The 22,361-nt window shown below is 40.3% G+C and overlaps 1 protein-coding gene across 12 annotated transcripts in view; it reads right to left on the bottom strand.

The window, feature by feature from the left end:
* Positions 1-22,361, bottom strand: part of PHTF1 (putative homeodomain transcription factor 1) — a 61,202-nt gene that overhangs the window by 12,951 nt on the left and 25,890 nt on the right. For 11 of the 12 annotated variants that reach the window (XR_012089977.1, XR_012089976.1, XR_012089975.1 and 8 more), the window contains 6 exons: positions 15,611-15,767; positions 13,954-14,088; positions 3,401-3,560; positions 2,356-2,529; positions 2,162-2,251; positions 332-553 (listed from right to left, as the gene is read on the bottom strand). Coding sequence is in view for 9 of the 12 variants with exons in the window: in XM_073008470.1 (XP_072864571.1) it covers positions 332-553; positions 2,162-2,251; positions 2,356-2,529; positions 3,401-3,560; positions 13,954-14,088; positions 15,611-15,767 (938 nt within the window). In the remaining 3 variants the exon portion in view is untranslated. The remainder of the gene's footprint in view (positions 1-331; positions 554-2,161; positions 2,252-2,355; positions 2,530-3,400; positions 3,561-13,953; positions 14,089-15,610; positions 15,768-22,361) is intronic. The other variant, XM_037998077.2, reaches the window with a different exon arrangement.

Below are 22,361 nucleotides of genomic sequence, written 5' to 3'. Positions count from 1 at the left end.
TGATGTTCATGAAAATATAAGGTATATTTTCTGTATGCAAACTTTACTCATACAAAATACAAAATACACGTTAAGGACCATTCTAAGGAAAATAATAAGAAAAAGTAATATAAAAAAAATTTAGGTTAGGGTAACTCTAGATTACTTCTCCCTGAATTCTAATCCGAACATCTTCACTTACAGGCTATGCTCAATTTCCTTACCTCTAAACTGGGGATAATAATAGTATCTACCCTACAGGATTATTGTAAAGTTAAATGAGATAACAGAATGCCTGATACACAGTAAGAACACAATAAATACCAGCTATTCTTATCATGCCTGCACAGACCTGCTGAAAAACATCCTCTTTGGGGTCACGTTTGGTCCCTGAGTGAAGGGTATTCACATGAACCCCCTCACTGTCACTGGTGACAGATGACCGGCACTCTGGGCCATGTAGCAGGTCGTCCCATAACATATCCTCAGTCTCTGAGTCATGGCGGGTGCTTTCTGAGTCTCTTCTTGACATGTTGAGGCTTCGAGAGCCACCACTCACACCAGATCTAGAGCCCTTTAAAGGAAAACAAAAAGGAAAAAATTTTCTTCATCTTTAAAAATAATTATATGTGAAATAAAATTAAAACAAGTTATCTACAGCAATGGATTGAAAGCCTTCAAAAGTCAATCACCATGAATTCATTTTTTCACAGGGCTTCACATAACAATAATGCTTTCTTATTTTTTGATACAGGGTCACACTCTGTCACCCAGGCTGGAGTGCAGTGGCATTATCATAGCCCACTGCAACCTCAAACTCTTGGGCTCAAGCGATCCTCCTGCCTCAGCCTCCTGAGTAGCTGGCACTACAGGTGCATACCATCACATCCGTATATATATATATACACACACACACACACACACACACACACACACACACACATATATACTTTTTTTTTTTTTGTAAAGAGGGGGTCTCATTTTGTTGCCCAGGCTGGTCTCAGACTCCTGGTCTCAAGCTATCCACCCACCTCAACCTCTCAAAGTGTTGAGATTATAGGCGTGAGCCACCATGTCTGGCCAATAATAGATTTTAGTATTTAAATGTTAAACTCTGATGTCTCTAGCAAGCAGGACTCCCTCTAAGAAGCTATTGCCAAGTTACAGAACTGTTCGACTAAGGTGTTCTGGGAAGGGAGTGATTCCTATAAGCACACCAAGATGACCAACTCAATTGGCTTAGCTGAGCTTTTTGACACACACAAAATGTCCCCAACTCTAAATATTGTGAACTTCACTACAGACCTACTCAGCTCCAAAATGTTAAAGGATAATCAGGCAAAGAAAAGTACAAACATAAATATGAAAGTTATTCCATGATCACAATTGCCTTGTTAATCAAAACAAAAGAAAAACCACACCACCACCATCTACTCTGCTCACCTCTGACTTACAATTTTCCAAATAATATAATATGCCCTTTAGCTCTCATGATGAGATTTACTACTCCCATCTTTTCAGAACTCCTTTCTCAAAAATCTGTCTTCATCAGTGTCAATCCAATTTATGATGTTTAAAAATAAACCTCATATTCCAAGTGAATATTTAATAATCTCATTATTCAGGGATTAAGTAACCTCTTTCTGGGCATCATCTGTGATACTTTTAAACTCAGAGTCAATGTAGAAAAATATTCTTTCGGCTGGGCGCGGTGGCTCAAACCTGTAATCCCAGCACTTTGGGAGGCCGAGATGGGCGGATCACGAGGTCAGGAGATCGAGACCATCCTGGCTAACACGGTGAAACCCTGTCTCTACTAAAAATACAAAAAACTAGCCGGGCGAGGTGGCGGGCGTCTGTAGTCCCAGCTACTCGGGAGGCTGAGGCAGGAGAATGGCGTGAACCCGGGAGGCGGAGCTTGCAGTGAGCTGAGATCCGGCCACTACACTCCAGCCTGGGCGACAGAGCGAGACTCCGTCTCAAAAAAAAAAAAAAAAGAAAAATATTCTTTCTAGGTATGTAGTCATTAAAAGCTGCCAGATAAGGAGATAGATAATTGGAGACAAGGAAAGGGCTGGCAAATATTAATGTAAACGCAACTTTAGGGCAACCAATAAAAAAAGGAATGGATAAAGTTATTACACTCAAAAATATACCTTGATTTCTCAAAGGGATACTTTACCTGGCTAAAGGCTGCTGATTCAAATTCTGATTCAGCTAGACTATCTGAATCCCGCACAATATGACACCACCTTGTAGTGGTTTTCTTTACCTGCCAAAAATCAAACCAATAAACAATAGGAAGATATGTTAAATGCTTTGTTACTAACTTCAATGATTTAGTCCTATACTTTCATAAACTAAAACAGAAATTACCTGAGAGTTTAGGTGCCTTGAAAGTACTGATTTTCTATTCTTAACTTCACAACCATTGTCACTTGAGGCCCCTTCCACACTCCTACGCAATAATATCATCTGTGTCCGTGCTTCACCATCTTCCTCACTTGACAGGTCATCAGACACCCCATTACCCAAACGCCTAAAAGCCTCCTACAAAGAGAACAGCAATATCTTCACAGGGGACAGCCCAAAATATTGTAATAAGCTGCATGTGTAAAAACAAAAAAATCATACAAACACTACCAAGCAGCAAAAGTAAACTAACCCAAAACTGAATAAATCCATATATTATTAATCTCAATTAAGAAAAATATTAACTTGAAACTAAATATGCTAAATGAAGAGGCAGTGTTATGGAGTATTCAAAAACCAAGACTCAAGTCAAACTCTAAGCCTGAATCACAACTCTTCTACTTACTAGACACATAACCTTGAGCAATTTACTAAATCTGTCTGGAGCTGAGTTTCCTCATCTGAAAAGAAACGATAATAAAAGCGTCTATTTCACAGGTTTGTTGAAAATAAATGAGATAAGTTAGTATACGTAAAGTACTTAGGACAATGCCTGGTTATAGTAATGGCTCAATAATTATTAGACTAAATGCCACGATCTAACCAACAAGAAAACAGTTTAAAACTATCAAGTAAAAGCATATAGCTAGTTTTAGACATAGAGCGGACCATCTCCATCTAAACCTACAAAATAATTTCCCAAACTCTTACTATACTATCACTGCTTCTCCGGAATACAACACAGCCCCCTCTTCACTAATCTGTCTATTAAATCTACCAGCCTGCTGCCAAGGCTGGGTAACTCGCAAAATTAATAACAAGTCTAGTGCTAGAAATTTTAAGACTAAGTTCCAGTCTTCGTGTGATAGCTTCTTTTCATATCCTATGGTTTTACTTGTTAGGACAAATTTACAAACCTGCTAGTATCTATTTTATATCTCTAACAGAGTCTTAACAGGAAAATGTTACATGAGGAAAAAAAGGCTTGTTAAATCCATCTAAATCTTACCCTACGGCACTTTTCTCCATCTGAAAATTTTGCTTTCTCTCTTGTTTGCCACATTCTAATCTCTGGTCGACATTGTCTCTTCTTAATGATAGGACGGACACAACTTGGGTCATTGTCAGTTTCAGTCCCTTTGTTAGATATTAATTTTACTCTTTTAATCCTATTTTTTTTAAAAAAAGGAAAAGAAGATTAGTTTTTTGAAAATAACACCTTTCATGAAACCACTTTCTTCTAAGGAATACGCTATATTATTCTGGAAATCAAGAAAATTCAAGAATCATATTTTTCAGGACTTTAGCTTGCTAAGTAAGGGTGTAGAATGACAAAATATTCAATCACAGACTCAGAATGCGAGTCTATTCTTCAAAGACTCAGGTCAATTAACTGAAAGGAAGCATATACTTTTCAGTGTTGCACAAAAGTAGGTTCATAGTCCTCTCCACATCTTCTCAAACACAATGCAACTCCTACCTTATATCGTCTGTTACTGCCACTCCACTAGCCCAGCAGACTTAGGGTGCACATGACCTACTGAGACACCAGCTGAGTGGCCAGGGAGTGCTTGTGCCACCCCTACTGCAAAGCCAGGCAGTGTTGTTCACAGCCCAGGAAGAGACAGAAGAGTAAAAAGGACCAGCTCAGCCAGAGTAGAACAAGGGACCACAGTCCTGAGGCCCCCATTCCAGGACCTAACTTACATTTCTAGACACACCTTGGACCAAAATGCAATCAGCACATTTGAAGGGAAGGATCCAGTCCCAGCAGGAGTCATCACCTGCTGACCAAAGAGCCCTTGGGCTCAAACAGTGGTAGCCAGGCAGTACTCACTGTGGGTCTTGGGTGAGACTCAGAGCCATACTGGCCTCAGCAGTGACCCAGTATATTCCTAGCTGTGGTGGCTACAAGGAGAGACTCTTTCTGCTTGAGGAAAAGAGGGAAGAGTAAAGGGAACCCTGTCTTATACGCAGGGTACAAGCTCAACCACAGTGGGGTAGAGCACCAAGTGTGCTCTTGAGGTCCCTGATTCTAGGCCATGGCTCCTGGATGGTATTTCTGGACCCACCCCGGGCCAGAGGGGAGCACATTGCCCTGAAGGGAGATACCCAGGCCTATCAGCATTAACCACAAGCTAACCAAAGAGCCCTTGGACCTTGAGTGAATATCAGCAACAGCCATGCAGTACTTGCTGCAGGCCTGGGGCAGTGGTGGCCATGGGGAGAGATTCCTCTGCTTGAGGAAATGGGAGAGAGGAGTGGGGAGTTTGTCTTTTGGTTTGGGTGTGAGCTCAGCTGCCATAGAACACAGCGACAGGTAGATTCCTAAGGTTCTCAATGCCAGGCCCTGACAGCATCTCCAGATCTGCCCAGAGCCAGGGGTAACTTGCTGCCCTAAAAGGAAGGACATAAGCCTGGATGAATTTGCCCTTGGGCTTTGAGTAAACATAGGTGGTAGACAGGCAAGTGGTCACCATGTGGACCTTGGGCAAGACCCAGTGCTGTGCTGGCTTCAGGCCTGCCCCAGGCCAGTCCCAGTATTAAAGGCCACAGGGGTGCTGTGTCACCCCCTCCTGGCTCCAAGCAGCTCAGCAAAGAGAGAGAGAGACTCCATTTGTTTGGGAGAAAGTTAGGGAAGAGAACAAGAGTCTCTGCCTGGTAATCCAGAGAATTCTCCCAGATCTGACCCAAGACCACCAAGGCGGTCACCTCTACAAGTCTACAGCAGCTGTGGCATTACTGGGCTTAGGGTGCCCCCGAATGCAGATACAGCTGCAGTGACCAAAGACTTAGATCACAACACCCAATTCTCCTCAAATACTTGGAAGGACAGGTACAAAGATGCCCAGACTGTGAAGACTACAACAAACATCTAACCACACAAGCGTCAAGACCATGGAAGAAAAAATGACCTCACCAAACCAACTAATAAGATATAATAAGTGACCAATTCTAGAGAGACGGAAATATACAACCTTAGAGACAGAAAATTCAAAATAGCTATTTTTGGCCAGGCACAATGGCTTATGCCTATAATCCTAGCACTTTATGAGGCCAAGGGACAGGTGGATCACTTGAGCTAAGGAGTTCAAAACCAGCCTGGGCAACATGGCAAAACCTCATCTTTACAAAAAATTAAAAAATTAGCTGGGTGCAATGGCATGTGCCTGTAGTCCCAGCTACTTGGGAGGCTGAGGCAGGAGGATCACTTGAGCCTGGGAGGTGGAGACTGCAGTGAGCCGAGATTGCACCATTGAAAAAAAAAAAAAAAAAAAGCCATTTTGAGGAAACTCAAAGAAATTCAAGAATACACAGAAGGAATTCAGAATCCTATCAGATAAATTTAACAAAGAGAGTGAAATAACTAAAAAAAAAAAAAAAAAAAAAGAAAAAAAATCAAACAAATTCTGGAGCTGAAAAATGCAACTGACATACTGAAGAATGCATCAGAGTTTCTTAGCAGCAGAATTAATCAAGCAGAAGAAATAATTAGTGAGCTTGAAGACAGATTATTTAAAAATACAGAAGAGACGAAAGAAAAAATAAAAAAGACTGAACACACCTAAAAATTCTGGAAAATAGCCTCAAAACAGCAAATCTAAGAGTTACTGACCTTAAAGAGGAGGTAGAGAGAGAGACAGGAGTACAAAGTTTATTCAAAGGGATAATAACAGAAAAGTTCCCAAATCTAGAGTAAGATACCAATATTCAAGTACAAGAAGGTCATACAATACCAAACAGATTTAACCCAAAGAAGAATACCTCAAGGCACTTAACAATCAAACCCTCACAGATCAAGGATAAAGAAAGGATCCTGAAAGCAGCAAGAGAAAAGAAACAAATAGCATACAAAGATTCTCCAATATGTCTGGTAGCAGACTTCTCAGTGCAAACTTTATAGGCTAGGAGAGAGTGGTATGACATATTTATTTACTTATTTCTTTTTACTTTTTTTTTTTTAAGATGGGGATCTCAGTTGCCCAGGCTGGAGTTCACTGTCATGACAGCTCACTACCACCTCAACGTCCTTGGCTCAGGTGATCTTCTTGTCTCAACCTCCAGCATAGCTGGAACCACAGGCACATGTCACCACACCCAGCTAATTTTTTATTCTTATTTTTGTCGAGATTGGGTCTCCCTAATGTTGCCCAGGTTGGTCTCGAACTTCTGGCCTCAAGCAATCCTCCCATCTTGGCCTCCCAAAGTGCTGGGATTATAGGCATGAGCCACTAAGTGCAGCCAGTCTGACATATTTAAACTGCTAAAGGAAAAACCTTTTTATCCTAGAATAGTATTATCCAGCAAAAATAAACTTCAAACAAGAAGGAAAAATAAAGATATCCCCAGAAAAAAACAAAAGCTGAAGGATTTTATCAACAACAGACCTGCCTACAAGAAATGCAAAAGAGAGTTCTTCAAATTGAAAGAAAAGACATTAATGAGCAATAAGCAATCATCTGAAGGTAGAAAACTCATTAGTAAGTACACAATAAAGACAGAATATTATAACCCTGTAATTGTCGTGTATAAACTATTCATATCTTCAATAGAGAGACTAAAAGATGAACCAATTTAAAAGAATACTACATTCCAAGACATAGACAGTACAATAAGATATAAATGCAAACAACAAAAAGTTAAAAAGCAAGGGAACAGAATGAAAGTGTACAGTTTTTATTACTTTTCTCTTTGCTGGTTTATGAGTTTGTTTGCTTGTTTATGCAATCAGTGTCATCAGTTTAAAAATAATAGGTTATAAAATATTATTTGCAAGCCTCAATGTAACCCCAAATTTAAAAAAAATAACAGATACACAAAAAAATAAAAAGAAATAAATTTTAAAATACCACTAGAGAAAATCACCTTCACTAAGAGGAAGACGAGAAAGAAAGAAAGAAAAAAGAAAATCACAAATGAACCAGAAAACAACTAACAAAGTGGCAAGAGTAAGTCCTTACTTATCAATAATGGCATGGAATGTAAATGAACTAAACTTTCTAATCAAAAGACATAGAGTGGCTTAATGAATTAAAAAAACAAAATCCATGATCTGTTACCTACAAGAAACAAACTTTACCTATAAACATACACACAGGCTGAAAATAAGGCAATGGAAAAAGTTATTCTATGCCAATAGAAACTAAAAATTAGCAGGAGTAGTATATTAGTCCATTTTCATGCTGCTGATGAAGACATACCCAAGATTGGGAAGAAAAAGAGATTTAACTGGACTTACAGCTCCACATGGCTGAGAAGGCCCCTCAGAATCATGGCGGGAGGTAAAAGGCACTTCTTACATGGTGGTGGCAAGAGAAAATGAGGAAGAAGCAAAAGCGGAAACCCCTGATAAACCCATCAGATCTTGTGAGACTTATTCACTATCACAAGAACAGCATGGGAAAGACCAGCCCCCATGATTCAATTACCCTCCCCGGGGCCCCTCCCACAACCCACTGGAATTCTGGGAGATACAATTCAAGTTGAGATTTGAGTGGAGACACAGCCAAACCATATCATTCTGCTCCTTGCCTCTCCAAAATTCATGTCCTCACATTTCAAAACCAATCATGCCTTCCCAATACTCCCCCAAAGTCTTAACTCATTTCAACATTAACCCAAAAGTCTAGCGTCCAAAATCTCATCTGAGACAAGGCAAGTCCCTTCAACCTATGAGCCTGTAAAATGAAAAGCAGGCTAGTTACTTCCTAGATACAATAGGGGTACAAGTATTGGGAAATACAGACATTCCAAATGGGAGAAATTGGCCAAAACAAAAGGGTTACAGGGCCCTTGCAAGTCCAAAATCCAGTGAGGCAATTGAATTTTAAAGCTCCAAAATGATCTCCTTTGACTCCAGGTCTCACATCCACGTCATGCTGATGCAAAAGGTGGGTTCACACGGTCTTGGGCAGCTCTGTCCTTGTGGCTTTGCAGGGTAAAGCCTCCCTCCTGGCTGCTTTCACAGGCTGGTGTTGAGTGTCTGGGGCTTTTCTAGGAGCACAGTGTAAGCTGTTGGCGGATCTACCATTCTGGGGTCTGGAGGATGGTGGCCTTCTTCTCACAGCTCCACTAGGCGGTGCCCCAGTAGGGACTCTGTGTGGGGGCTCCGACCCACCTTTCCCCTTCCACACTGCCCTCACAGAGGTTCTCCATAAGGGTCCCGCCCCTGCAGCAAACTATTGACTGGGCATCCATCTTCTGAAATCTAGGCAGAGGTTCCCAAACCTCAATTCTTGACTTCTGTGCACCTGCAGACTCAACACCACGTGGAAGCTCAAGGTTTGGAGCTTCTACCCTCTGAAGCCATAGCCTGAGCTGTACATTGGCCCCTTTCAGCCATGGCTGGAGCAACTGGGACACAGGACACCAAGTCCCAAGGCTGCACACAGCATGAGGACCCTGGGTCCAGACCATGAACCACTTTTTCCTCCTAGGCCTCCAGGCCTATGATGGGAGGGGCTATCATAAAAGTGTCTGACATGGCCTGGAAACATTTTCCCCATTGCTTGGGGATTAATGTTGGGCTCCTTGCTACTTATGCAAATTTCTATAGCCAGTTTGAATTTCTCCCCTGAAAATGGGTTTTTCTTTTCTTCTTTTTTTTTTTTTGAGACAGAGTCTCGTTCTGTCGCCCAGGCTGGAGTGCAGTGGCGTGATCTCAGCTCACTGCAAACTCCGCCTCTTTGGTTCAAGCAACTCTCCTACCTCAGCCTTCCAGGTAGCTGGGATTACAGGCACCCACCATCACACCTGGCTAATTTTTGTATTTTTTTAGTAGAGACGGGGTTTCACCATGTTGGCCAGGTTGGTCCTGAACTCCTGACCTCAGGTGATCTGCCCACCTTGGCCTCCCAAAGTGCTGGGATTACAGGCATGAGCCACTGTGCCCGGCCTGGGTTTTCCTTTTCTATTGCACAGTCAGGGTGCAAATTTTCCAAACTTTTATGCTCTGCTTCCCTTATATAACCGAATGCCTTTAGCCACACCCAAATCACCTCTTTAATGCTTTGCTGCTTCAATTTTTTTTCCGCCAGATACCCTAAATCATCTATCTTAAGTTCAAAGTTCCACAAATCCCTAAGGCAAGGGTAAAATGCCACCAGTCTCTTTGCTAAAACATAACAAGAGTCACCTTTTCTTCAGTTCCCAACAAGTTCCTCATCTCCATTTGTTACCACCTCAGCCTGGATCTTATCGTTCATATCACTATCAGCATTTCTGTCAAAGCCATTCAACAAATCTCTAGGAGGTTCCAAACTTTCCCACATTTTCATGTCTTCTTCTGAGCACTCCAAACTGTTCCAACCTTTGCCTGTAACCCAGTTCCAAAGTTGTTTCCACATTTTCAGGTATCTTTCCAGCAATGCCCCACTCTACTGGTACCAATTTACTGTATTAATTCATTTTCATGCTGCTGATAAAGACATACCTGAGACTGAGAAGAAAAGGTTTAACTGGACTTACAGTTCCACAAGGCTGGGGAGGCTTCAGAATCACAGCAGGAGGTGAAAGGCACTTCTTACATGGCGGCAGCAAGAGAAAATGAGGAAGAAGCAAAAAGCGGAAACTCCTGATAAACCCATCAGATCTTGTGAGACTTATTCACTATCACGAGACTAGCACAGGAAAGACCAGCCCCCATGAGTCAATTACCTCCCCCTGGCTCCCTCCCGCAATACATGGGAATTCTGGGAAATATAATTCGAGTTGATATTTGGGTGGAGACACAGCCTAACCATATAAAGTAGCTATACTTATATTGGACAAAATAGATTTTAACTATAAAAAGAGTTAAAGGTCATGATATAATGATAAAGGGGTCAATGCAGCAAGAGGACATAACAATTGTAAATATATATGCACCCAACACTGAAGCACCCAGATACATAAAGCGAATATCAACAAAAAAACATTGGACTTAATCTACACTACAGACCAAATAGACCTGATAGACATTTACTGAACATTTCACCTATTGGCTATGGAATACACATTTTTCTCCTCAGTGCATGAATCATTTTCAGGGATATACCATATTATAGCCACAAAACAAATCTTAAAACATTCCAGAAATTTAAAATGATATCAAGTATCACCAGAAGGGTACAGCATCCCCTGGCTGCTTTCACGGGCTGGTGTTGAGTGTCTGTGGCTTTTCCAGGTGCACAGTGCAACTCCACTAGGCAGTGCCCCAGTGAGGACTCTATGTGGGGGTGCCCATCCCACATTCCACATTCCCCTTCCACACTGCCCTAGCAAAGGTTTGCCATGAGTGCCCTGCCCTGGCAGCAAACTTCTGCCTGGACATCCAAGCATTTCCACACATCCTGTGAAATCTAGGCGGAGGTTCCCAAACCTCAATTTTTGACTTCTGTGCACCTCTACAAAAAATACAAAAAATTAGGGAGGGATGTGGTGGCACATGCCCATGGTCCCAGCTACATGGGGGGCTCACACACAAGAATCACTTGAACTGGGAAGCAGAGGTTGCACTGAGCCAAGATCACACCACTGCACTCAAGCCTGGGCAACAGAGTGAGGCTCTGTCTCAAATATTAATAACAATAAGATAAAATGAAATAAATAAATAAAAAGATCATTCATCATGACCAAGTAGGGTTATACCAGGGATGCAAGGATGGTTCAACATACATACAAATCAATTAACGTGACACATCATACCAACAGAATGAAGGAAAAAACCATATAATCATTTCAAATGATGAAAAAGCATTTGATAAAATTCAATATCCCTTCATGATAATAATTCTCAAAAATCAGGGTACAGACGGAACATACTTCAAAAGAATAAAAGTCACATGACAGACCCCAGCTGGTATCATGCTGAATGAGGAAAAACTGAAAGCCTTTCCTCTAAGATCTGGAAAATGACAAGGATGCCCACTTTCATCACTGTTATTCAATATAGTACTAGAAGTCCTAGCTAGAGCAATCAGACAAGAGACAGAAAAGGCATACAAATTGGAAAAGAAGAATTCAAATTACCTTTGCCTACAGATGATATGATCTTATATTTGGAAAAACCTAAAGATTCCACCAAAAAACTATCAGAACTGATAAATTCATTAAAGTTACAGGATATAAAATCAACATAAAAAATCAATAGCATTTCTACATGCCAACAGCAAACAATTTAAAAAAGAAATCAAGAAAGTGATACGATTTCTAACAGTTACAAATAAACACCGAGCAATTAACTTAACCAAAGAAGTGAAAGATCCCTATAATGAAAACTATAAAACATTGATTTAAGAAATTGAAGAGAATGCAAAAAATATGGAAAGATATTCCATAGTTTATGAACTGGAAGAATCATTATTGTTAAAAATATCCATACTAACCAAAGCAATCTACAGATTCAATGCAATCCCTATAAAAATACCAATGACATTCTTCACAGAAATAGAAAAAACAATCCTAAAACTTATATGGAATTGGCCAGGTGCAGTGGCTCACACCTGTAATCCCAGCACTTTGGGAGGCCAAGGTGGGCAGATCATCTGAGGTCAGGAGTTCGAGACCAGCCTGGCCAACATGGTGAAACCCTGTCTCTACTAAATTAGCCAGGCGTAGTGGTGGGTGCCTGTAATTCCAGCTATTTGGGAGGCTGAAGCAGGAGAATTGCTTGAACCTGGGAGGCAGAGGTTGTAATGAGCTGAGATCACACCATTTGCACTCTGGCCTGGGCAAAAGAAGAAGACTTCGTCTCAAATAATAATAATAATAATAATAATAATAATAATAATAATAATATGGAATCACAAAAGACCCAAAATAACCAAAGATATCCTAAGTAAAAATAACAAAACTGAAGGAATCACATCACCTGACTTCAAATTGTACTACAGCACTATAGTAACCAAAGGAGCACGGTAGTGGCATAAAAACACATAGGCCAACAGAACAGAATTGAGAACCCAGAAATAAATCCATACATCTACAGTGAACTCTTTTTTGTTGTTGTTTTTCTTTGAGACAGGGTCACACTCTGTCATGTAGGCTGGAGTGCAGTGGTGAGATCTTGGCTCGCTGTAACCTCTGCCTCCCAGATTTAAGCGATTCTCCTGCTTCCACCTCCCGAGTAGCTGGGCTTACAGGCGCCCACCACCATGCATGGATTATTCTTGCATTTTTAGTAGAGACATGGTTTGGCCATGTTGGCCAGGCTGAACTCCTGACCTCAAATGATCCCCCCACCTCAGCCTCCCAAAGTGCTGGGATTACAGGCATGAGCCACTGTGCCTAGCCAACAGTGAACTCAGTTTTGACAAAGATGCCAAGAACATACATTGGAGAAAGGACAGTCTCTTCAATAAATGGTGCTGGAAAAACTGAATATCCACATGCAGAAGAATGAAATTACACCCTTATCTCTCACCATATGCAAAAATCAAATAAAAGTGAATTAAAGAACTAAATCTAGGACCCCAAACTACGAAATCACTAAAAGAAAACATTAGGGAAATTCTCCAGATAACAGTCTGGGCAAAGATTTCTTAAATAATACTCCACAAGCACAGGCAAACAAAGCAAAATGGACAAATGAGATCACATCAAGTTAAAAAGCTGCTATATAGCAAAGGAAACAATCAACCAAGTGAAAAGACAACTCACAGAATGAGAGAAAGTCTTTGCAAATTATCCATCTGACAAGGGATTAATAACCAGAATATACAAGGAGCTCAAACAAGTCTATAGGAAAAATCTAATAATCTGATTTTAAAATAGGCAAAAGATCTAAATAGACATTTCTCAAAAGAAGACATACAAATGCCAAACAAGTATATGAAAAGGTGCTCATATCATTGATCACAGAAATGCAAATCAAAACCACAATGAGATATCATCTCACCTCAGTTAAAATGGCTTTTATCCAAAAGACAGGCAATAGCAAATGCTGGAGAGGATATGGAGAAAAGGGAACCCCCGTACACTGTTGGTGGGAATGTAAAGTAGTACAACCACTATGAAGAACAGCTTGGAGGTTCCTCAAATAAAGAAAAATAGAACTACCATATGATCCAGCAGTCCCACTGCTGGGTATATGCCCGAAAGAAAGGAAATCAGGCCAGGTGCGATGGCTCATGCCTGAGGCCTGAGGTCAGGAATTTGAGATCAGCCTGGGCAACATGGCAAAACCCTGTCTCTACTAAAATACAAAAATTAACCGGGTGTGGTGGCAGGCACCTGTAATCCCAGCTACTTGGAAGGCTGAGGCAGGAGAATCGCTTGAACTCAAGAGGCAGAGGTTGCAGTGAGCCAAGATCGTGCCACTGCACTCCAGCCTGGGTGACAGAATGAGACTCCGTTTCAAAAAAAACAAGCAAACAAACAAAAAACAGAATACTTTCATGATAGATTACTGCATTCACAGTTAACAAAACAGACAGTGAAGACAACATTTTGAGTAAGCAAGCCCTCTGATAACCCTTAAAATCACACCAAGATAAGTCTATACTACTTACTCCTATGACCTGATGATACTATACATTCTGTAAACACCATGGGAATACAAAATCAAGTAAAAAAGACTCCCACCTGTTGCCAAAGATAGTCTCCCAAAAACCACCAATAATGGGGACAGATTCCAAAGTTTCTATTCCTCTGACTTTATCAGAGGAGTTATTTCCATTTTCTCGGCTCCCATCACCATTTACAGTTTTTCGCAATTTTCTACAAAAAAAATTTCAATAACTTCAGATTATTCAAGACCCTATTTCTGCCCAAAATATCCCTATAGAAAATTATACTAACAAATTACTACCTAAAATCAAGTATAGTTTAACTTCACATACTGAAGATAAATTATGCAAGAACTTTCTGATTTGAGGGCAAAACCAGATTCCAAACCAAAGTCCTATGCTACCATTTTGTTCATTCATTAAAGAAATAGAACTGCTATTCAGAATCTACTAAAAAAAAATTTCCACTTGTATGACCAAAAGTCTGTTCAGGCACATTCAACACCACTAGCAGAAGGAGCAATTTCTTTAAATATGGACGTTAGGAATCTACCTCTTATGGCACATTTTATAAGGGGAACATAGAATAATAGCAACTGATCACTTTTTATTGATATCCTATATAATTAAAAGATATATACTATATATATCAATAAGACATAGCATAGCATTTTATTTCCTTAGAAAACATTCAATCAATTTAACTGAACTTACAAGAAATCTTTTTTAAAAGTTTTAAAAATAACATTCAAAAATAAGAATACGTTGAAATTCATTGCACCTAATGGAAAATTCTTATTTAGTAATTGCTTACACAGGCAAATATCTACAGATATTCTGAGGGAGGATAACATAACTTTTGGAAGGTAACACTGCATATACCTAAGAACATTTAAACAGTTCCAAAACTCACATATACCATATAATCGATTAAAATATAACATGAATTCAATATGTAAAGAAAAGCCAAATCAATCCTTATTAAAAGTTTAGACAGCTGGGCACAGTGGCTCACGCCTGTAATCCCAGCACTTTGGGAGGCCGAGGTGGGTGGACCACCTGAGGTCAGGAATTCCAAACCAGCCTGACCAACATGGTGAAACCCCGTCTCTACTAAATTCAAAACAAAAAATTAGCCAGGCGTGGTGGCATATGCTTGTAATCCCAGCTACTTGGGAGGCTGAGGCAGGAGAATCGCTTCAACTCGGGAGGTGTAGGTTGCAGTGAGCCAAGATTGCACCATTGCACTCCAGCCTGGGCAACAAGAGCGAAACTCTGTCTCAAAAAAAAAAAAAAGTTTAGACCACTTAGAAGTCAATTCTTATTACACACTTTTGAAAAAAGGTAAAATTTTGGTAGCATTAACCAAATGTACCAAGATCCTTGTTTACAGTGAATTTTCACCAAATTTTGATTAAGAATGAATTTCAAAGAGAATGTTTTCTTTAAAGACAATATATAAGATAAATTTTAATAAAGAATAATATAGTATATAAAATTTCCTTTTAAACAACTGTACTGAATGACAAAAATCCCAAACTGGAACTGAAAGTTTATAACAAAGTTTCTCAGCATCAAGGAGAAAAGTGCAAAGTAATGCATTCATTTCCTAAGCCAAAAAATAATGAAAAAATACACAAAAGAGGGAGATTTTAAATTAACCAAAGACTTTATAAATCTCTATAACACCTCTCCCAGAAAATATACAACTACAGTGTAATTTCTCATCTTACCTTCTTCTTCGATTTCCATTGTTTCCTGATGGTCTTGTTATCTGAGTAGACACAATTTGACAGTGGACAGTTCCCATGAGTAGCATAAGGCACAAGGGTCCAAGTACTTCACTTATGTTCACAATAGGCATCATCAAATATAAGACAATTGCTATAACTGAAAAGAAGAGGTTTTAAGATGTAAAACATTAGATCTCATCTTTAAAATTAATTCTAAAAACTATACAATTTCTATAAAAATCCATCATTTAAAAAAGTACACAAATGAATAATTTCCTACAACACCCATCCAGCTGCACATTAGCGGAGTGAAAACCTGAAGCCCTAGATCCCTCGGCAAGTGAAGAACACTGTGTTAAAAGGATTTACCTTTCTGGCAGCATGATAATTTAGATATTTCAAAAGGGTTTCCACCGCAAAAACAACTAGATGCTGTATATAACACGCATGTTGAAATGTGTTGCTCTAAGGAAGAGTATTTTCCAAGGCTACACAGAAAGCAAAGAGCAAAGATGGAAATTGAATCCAGGTAGTCAGGCTCCAGAGTCCTCACTCTCAACTATGTTGCCTTTTCATTTCATATATAATGAAGAAGAAATACATATACGTGTGTGTGTGTGTGTGTGTGTGTATGAAATGCAAATATAAAAGGTTTAAAGAAGCAAATGAAATGGAAAAATATCAAAAAGTATCTCCATATTTTAACATATTTCAGATTTTCACATAAATAGTAATTCTTGTGCTATACAAACTATTCCTGTGTGGAGAAAAAGAAAGTTACCTATTTCATGCCCTAATAAAATCCCAATACTCAAACACAATAATGAAAGTACCCAGACAATAAACTATAGACCTTGTTGACTTGAGAATGTGAATATAAATTTACCACTAAAAAGTAAGCACCACGAAGACAAGGAGTTTTTTCTGGTTTGTTCACTGCTCTATCTAAAACCAGTACCTGGAGCACAGAATAGACACTCAATATTTGTTGGATAAATGATTGAAATACTATCAAAGTGAATTTAACACTTAAAATTAGAAAATTTATCTCAGCATCTAGAAGAATATTTGGCACAGACACGATAGGCTTAAGTATTTGTTGACTCAACTGAATTAATGTAATAATTTCATACAATGTAATTTTGATCACATCTATACAAATCATCTCAATTTTGACAGTTATGCAGTAAGAATTTGGTTGGCAGCTGGGCATGGTGGCTCACACCTGTAATCTCAGCACCATTTTTTTTTTTTTTTTGAGAAGGAGTCTCGCTCTGTCGCCCAGGTTGGAGTGCAGTGGCATGATCTCAGATCACTGCAAGCTCCGCCTCCCAGGTTCATGCCATTCTCCTGACTCAGCCTCCAGAGTAGCTGGGACTACAGGTGCCCACCACCGTGCCCGGCTAATTTTTTGTATTTTTAGTAGAGACGGGGTTTCACTATGGTCTCGATCTCCTGACCTCGTGATCTGCCCACCTTGGCCTCCCAAAGTGCTGGGATTACAGGCATGAGCCACCGCGCCTGGCCTTCCCAGCACTTTTTGAGGGCTGGTGGGTAGATCACTTGAGCCCAGAAGTTCAAGACCAGCCTGGGCAACATGGCAAAACCCCATCTCTACAAAACTCCAAAAAAATTAGCTGAACATGGTGGCATGCGCACCTGTTGTCCCACTCCCAGTCTACTCAGGAGGCTGAGGTGGGAGGATCACTTGAGCCTAGGAAGTTGAGGCTGTAGTGAGCCAAGATTGTACCACTGCACTCCAGACTGGGCAACACAGTGAGACCTGGTCTCAAAAAAAAAAAAAAATTTTTTTTGGTTGGTGAAGCAAAAATGGACAAATGGGTCACATCAAGTTAAACCAAGATCACGACACTGCACTCCAGCCTGGGCGACAGAGCAAGACTCCATCTCAGGGATGGGGTGGGGGTGGGAGTGGGGAGGTGGGGCAGGGGAAGCTTCTATACAGCAAAGGAAACAATCAACCAAGAGAAGAGACAACTCACAGAATGAGAGAAAGTCTTTGCAAATTATCCATCTGACAAGGGATTAATAACCAGAATATATAAGGAGCTCAAACAAGTCTATAGGAAATAATCTAATAATCTGATTTTAAAATGGGCAAAATATCTGAATAGACATTTCACAAAAGAAGACATACAAATGCCAAACAGGTAAATGAGAAGGTACTCACATCATTGATCACAGAAATGCAAATCAAAACCAAAATGAGATATCATCTTACCTCAGTTAAAATGGCTTTTATCCAAAAGACAGGCGATAGCAAATGCTGGAGAGGATATGGAGAAAAGGGAACCCCCGTACACTGTTGGTGGGAATGTAAAGTAGTACAAACACTATGAAGAACAGCTTGGAGGTTCCTCAAACAAAGAAAAATAGAACTATCATATGATCCAGCAATCCCACTGCTGGGTATATGCCCGAAAGAAAGGAAAATGGTGGCTGGGCACTGTGGCTCATGCCTGTAATCCCAGCACTTTGAGAGGCCAAAGTGGGCGGATCACTTGAGGTGAGGAGTTCAAGACCAGCCTGGGCAACATGGTGAAACCCTGTCTCTACTAAAAATACAAAAATTTGCTAGGCATGGTGGCAGGCACCTGTAATCCCAGCTACTCGGGACGGTGAGGCAGGAGAATCACTTGAACCCAGGAGGCAGAGGGTTGCAGTGAACTGAGATTGTGCCACTGCACTCCAGTCCCTGGGTGACAGAATGAGACTCTGTCTCAAAACAAACAAACAAAAAAGAACAAAAGAAAGGAAGGAAATCAGTATATCAGAGTCACTCCCACACTTGTTGCAGCACTGTTCACAATAGCCAAGATTTGGAAGCAACCTAAGTGTCCATCAGCAGATGAATGGATAAAGAAAATGTGGTACATATACACAACGGAGTACTATTCAGCCATAAAAAAGAGTAAGATTCTGTCACTGGCAACAACATGGATGGGACTAAAGGACATTATGTTAAGTGATAAAAACCAAGCACAGAAAGACAAACTTCACATGTTCTCACTTATTTGTGGGAGCTAAAAATGAAAAAGACTGAACTCAAGGAGACAGAGAGTAGAAGGCTCTGAGGCTGAGAAAGGTAGTGGGGGTGGAGTAGGGGATGTGGGGATGGTTCATGGGACAGAATGAAAAATACCTAGTATTTGACAGCACAACAGGCTGACCTATAGTCAATAATTTAATTGTACATTTAAAATGAACTATAAGAGTATAACTGGATTGTTTGTAACACAAAGGATAAATGCTTGAGAAGATGAACACCCTACTTGCCATGATGTGATTATTATGCATTGCATGCTTGTATCAAAGAATCTCATGTACCTTATAAATATATATACCTACTATATACCCACAAAAATTAAGAAGTTAAAAAATAAAAAGAATTTGGTTGGCATTTGATTCCAGTTCCTCGGAGGTAACCTCTAAACCCTTGAATTTCCTAAGTGACAGAAGTACCTTTGCTATTCATTGTGGGCCCCTTGTGCCAAGCCTGATAGTTTATGCTAACAAGGTACCTAAGGATGGCTGCTGGTCACCCCAAAAAGACCAACTATGTGATTAAAGGCTTGGGTCTTTGAGCCATAGGAGACCTCTGAGGAGTAAAGGGGGATGGAGACTGCGTTCAACCACATGTCAATGATCCCGTCAATCAAGCCTAAATAATAAAGTCTCAATAAAAACTCTACATACCAAAGCTAAGGAGAGCTTCTTCCCTAGCAGGGTGGCAATATTCTGCATATTGCTACCTGAGGACAACGGAAGCATCCTGTTTGGAACTATCCCAAACACTCCTATACCTCTCTTCTCATTTATGTTCTGTTGCTATAATGAAACTATAATTGTAAGTTTAGTACTTTCTGGAGTTCTGAGAGTCATTCCATCCAATCATCAAATCTGAGGGAATGCCTGGGGGACCTAAAACTATAGCTACCCTGGTCAGAAGTGAGAGTGACCCTGGCGACCCCCAAACTTGAGGCTGGTATCTGAAGTGAGAGCAGTCTTGTAGAGGACTGTGCCCTAAACCTGTGAAGTCTGGCCCAACTCCAGGTAACAGTAAAAAAAAAAAAGCATTGTATCAAAAAACACACACACAGCCAGGCGTGGTGGCTCAAGCCTGTAATCCCAGCACTTTGGGAGGCTGAGACGGGCGGATCACGAGGTCAGGAGATCGAGACCATCCTGGCTAACACGGTGAAACCCCGTCTCTACTAAAAAATACAAAAAAAAAGCCGGGCGAGGTGGCGGGCACCTGTAGTCCCAGCTACTCGGGAGGCTGAGGCAGGAGAATGGCATAAACCAGGGAGACAGAGCTTGCAGTGAGCTGAGATCCGGCCACTGCACTCCAGCCTGGGCAACAGAGCGAGACTCCATCTCAAAAACACACACACACACACACACACACACATTTGTTCTTGATTTGTAATTCATCTCAAATGCCCATATTTTCTAAACTATTAAGAATAAAAATATTTCCTTATCATGCTAAAGAATATATAAGTAAAATAAATACACATTATATGTTAGTGAAGATATTCTGAATCAGGAACAAAACAACATGACCACTCACTGTTATCACTTAACATGACTCTGAAATGTTGACTGATTCAGTGAAAGTAAATGAAATGTATATGAAAGGAGAAAACCAAATTTTCATTATTTGCCAACCATATGGTTGTATCATTATAAAATCTAATACAAGCACTGAAAAACTATTAGAATTGATGACAAAGAGTTTAATAAAGCAGCTGGTTATAACAATTTTAATTATAAACCAATAGCTTTCAAATGTGACAGCAAAAACCACTTAAAACTTGTAAAAATAGACTTAAAAAGTCACGTATTTTCAGCAGCAGCAACAAAGACAAACTATTTAAATTTCAGGTGGAAATCTCTAAGTATCTCTCAATAGATGAATGTATAAGCTAAACATGGTATATACATACAATGGAATACAATTCAGCCTTTAAAAGGAAGAATTCTGAAACATTCTACATGGGCAACCTCGAGGATATTATGCTAAGTGAAATAAGCCAGTTGCAAAAGGACAAATATTATATGATTCCGCTTATATGATGTTCCCAGAGTAGTCAAAATCATAGAGACAAGGTAGAATGGTGGTTGCCAGGGACTATGGGTAGGGGAAATAGGGAGTTTAATGGGTACGGAGTTTCAGTTTGGGAAGATGAAAAAATTTCTGGAAATAAACGGTGTTGATGGTTGTATTCCAATATCAATATACTCAATGCCACTGAACTCCACACTGAGAAATGGTTAAGATGGTGTATTTCATGCTGTGTACATTTTACCACAATAACAAAAAAAAAAAACTGAATTTAATAAGATCTAAGGGGGCCTTATAAGAAAAAAATCCAGGGCTGGGTGTGGTGGCTCACACCTGTAACTCCAACACTTGGGAGGCTGAGACAGGAAGATCACTTGATCACTTGACACCAGGAGTTCAAAGACCAGACTGGGCAATATAGTGAGAGCCCATCTCTAAAAATAAAAAATAAAAAACACCAGCTGAGCATGGTGGCACACCCCTACTGTCCCAGCTACTCAACAGGCTGAGGCAGGAGGATTGCCTGGGCTCAAGGCTGTAGTGAAATACCATCAGGCCATTGCACTGCAGCCTGGGAGTAAGAGTGAGACCCTGTCTATATTAAAAAAAAAAAAAAAAGAAAGAAAAAAATCCTGCAAAGCTTTACTGAGGGATAAATAGAAGTCCTGATTAAGGCCAGGCGCTGTGGCTCACGCCTGTAATCTCAGCACTTTGGGAGGCCGAGGTGGGAGGATTACCTGAGATCAGGAGTTCAAGACCAGCCTGGCCAATGCAGCGAAACCCTGTCTCTACTAAAAATACAAAAAAAATTAGCCAGGCATGGTGGCACTCACCTGTAGTCCCAGCTACTCAGGAGGCTGAGGCATGAGAATCGCTTGCACCCAGGAGGCAGAGGTTGCAGTGAGTCGAGATAATGCCACTGCACTCCAGCCTGGGCAACAAGCGAGACTCCATCTCAATTTAAAAAAAAAAAAAAAAAAAAAAAAGGAAGTCCCGATTAAAAGGAGAGCAATATCATATTTCTGTATAGCAAAGAGAATATTGTAAAGAAGTCATATTTTCTGTCCATCCTCCAAAAATATATGTATATATCTATATTTGTGTATGTGTGCTGGGGAAAGGGGATAATCAGAGAATTCCAATCCAAATTCCTATATTGTGGGGTTTTTTGGTTTTAATCATGATAAAATAATGCTAAACTATTTTGGAAAGGATAAACAAGAAAGCATGAGAGAAAATGTGGGAAAACAGAATAATAAAGAAATACTTGGCCAGGCGCAGTGGCTCAGGCCTGTAATCCCAGCACTTTGGGAGGCCAACACAGGTGGATCATGAGGTCAGGAGTTCGAGACCACCATGGTCAACATGGGGAAACCCCATCTCTACTAAAAATACAAAAGTTTGTCAGGCGTAGTGGCACATGCCTGCAATTCCAGCTACTTGGGAGGCTGAGGCAGGAAAATTGCTTGAACCCAGGCAGAGGTTGCAGTGAGCTGAGATCACACCACTGCACTCCAGCCTGGGCAATAGAGTGAGACTCCATCCCAAAAGAAAAAAAAAAAATTTCCTGCTCAATGTTAATCCATATTAAATAGCTGTAGTAATGAAAGCAGTGTGGCATAGATATGAGAATAACCAGAAATTAATGGTACAGAGTATGTA

Source organism: Chlorocebus sabaeus, chromosome 20 (assembly GCF_047675955.1).
Source record: "Chlorocebus sabaeus isolate Y175 chromosome 20, mChlSab1.0.hap1, whole genome shotgun sequence".
NCBI lineage: Eukaryota > Metazoa > Chordata > Mammalia > Primates > Cercopithecidae > Chlorocebus > Chlorocebus sabaeus.
Note: the sequence above shows the minus strand (reverse complement) of the source record. Positions and strands in the feature narration are given on the sequence as shown.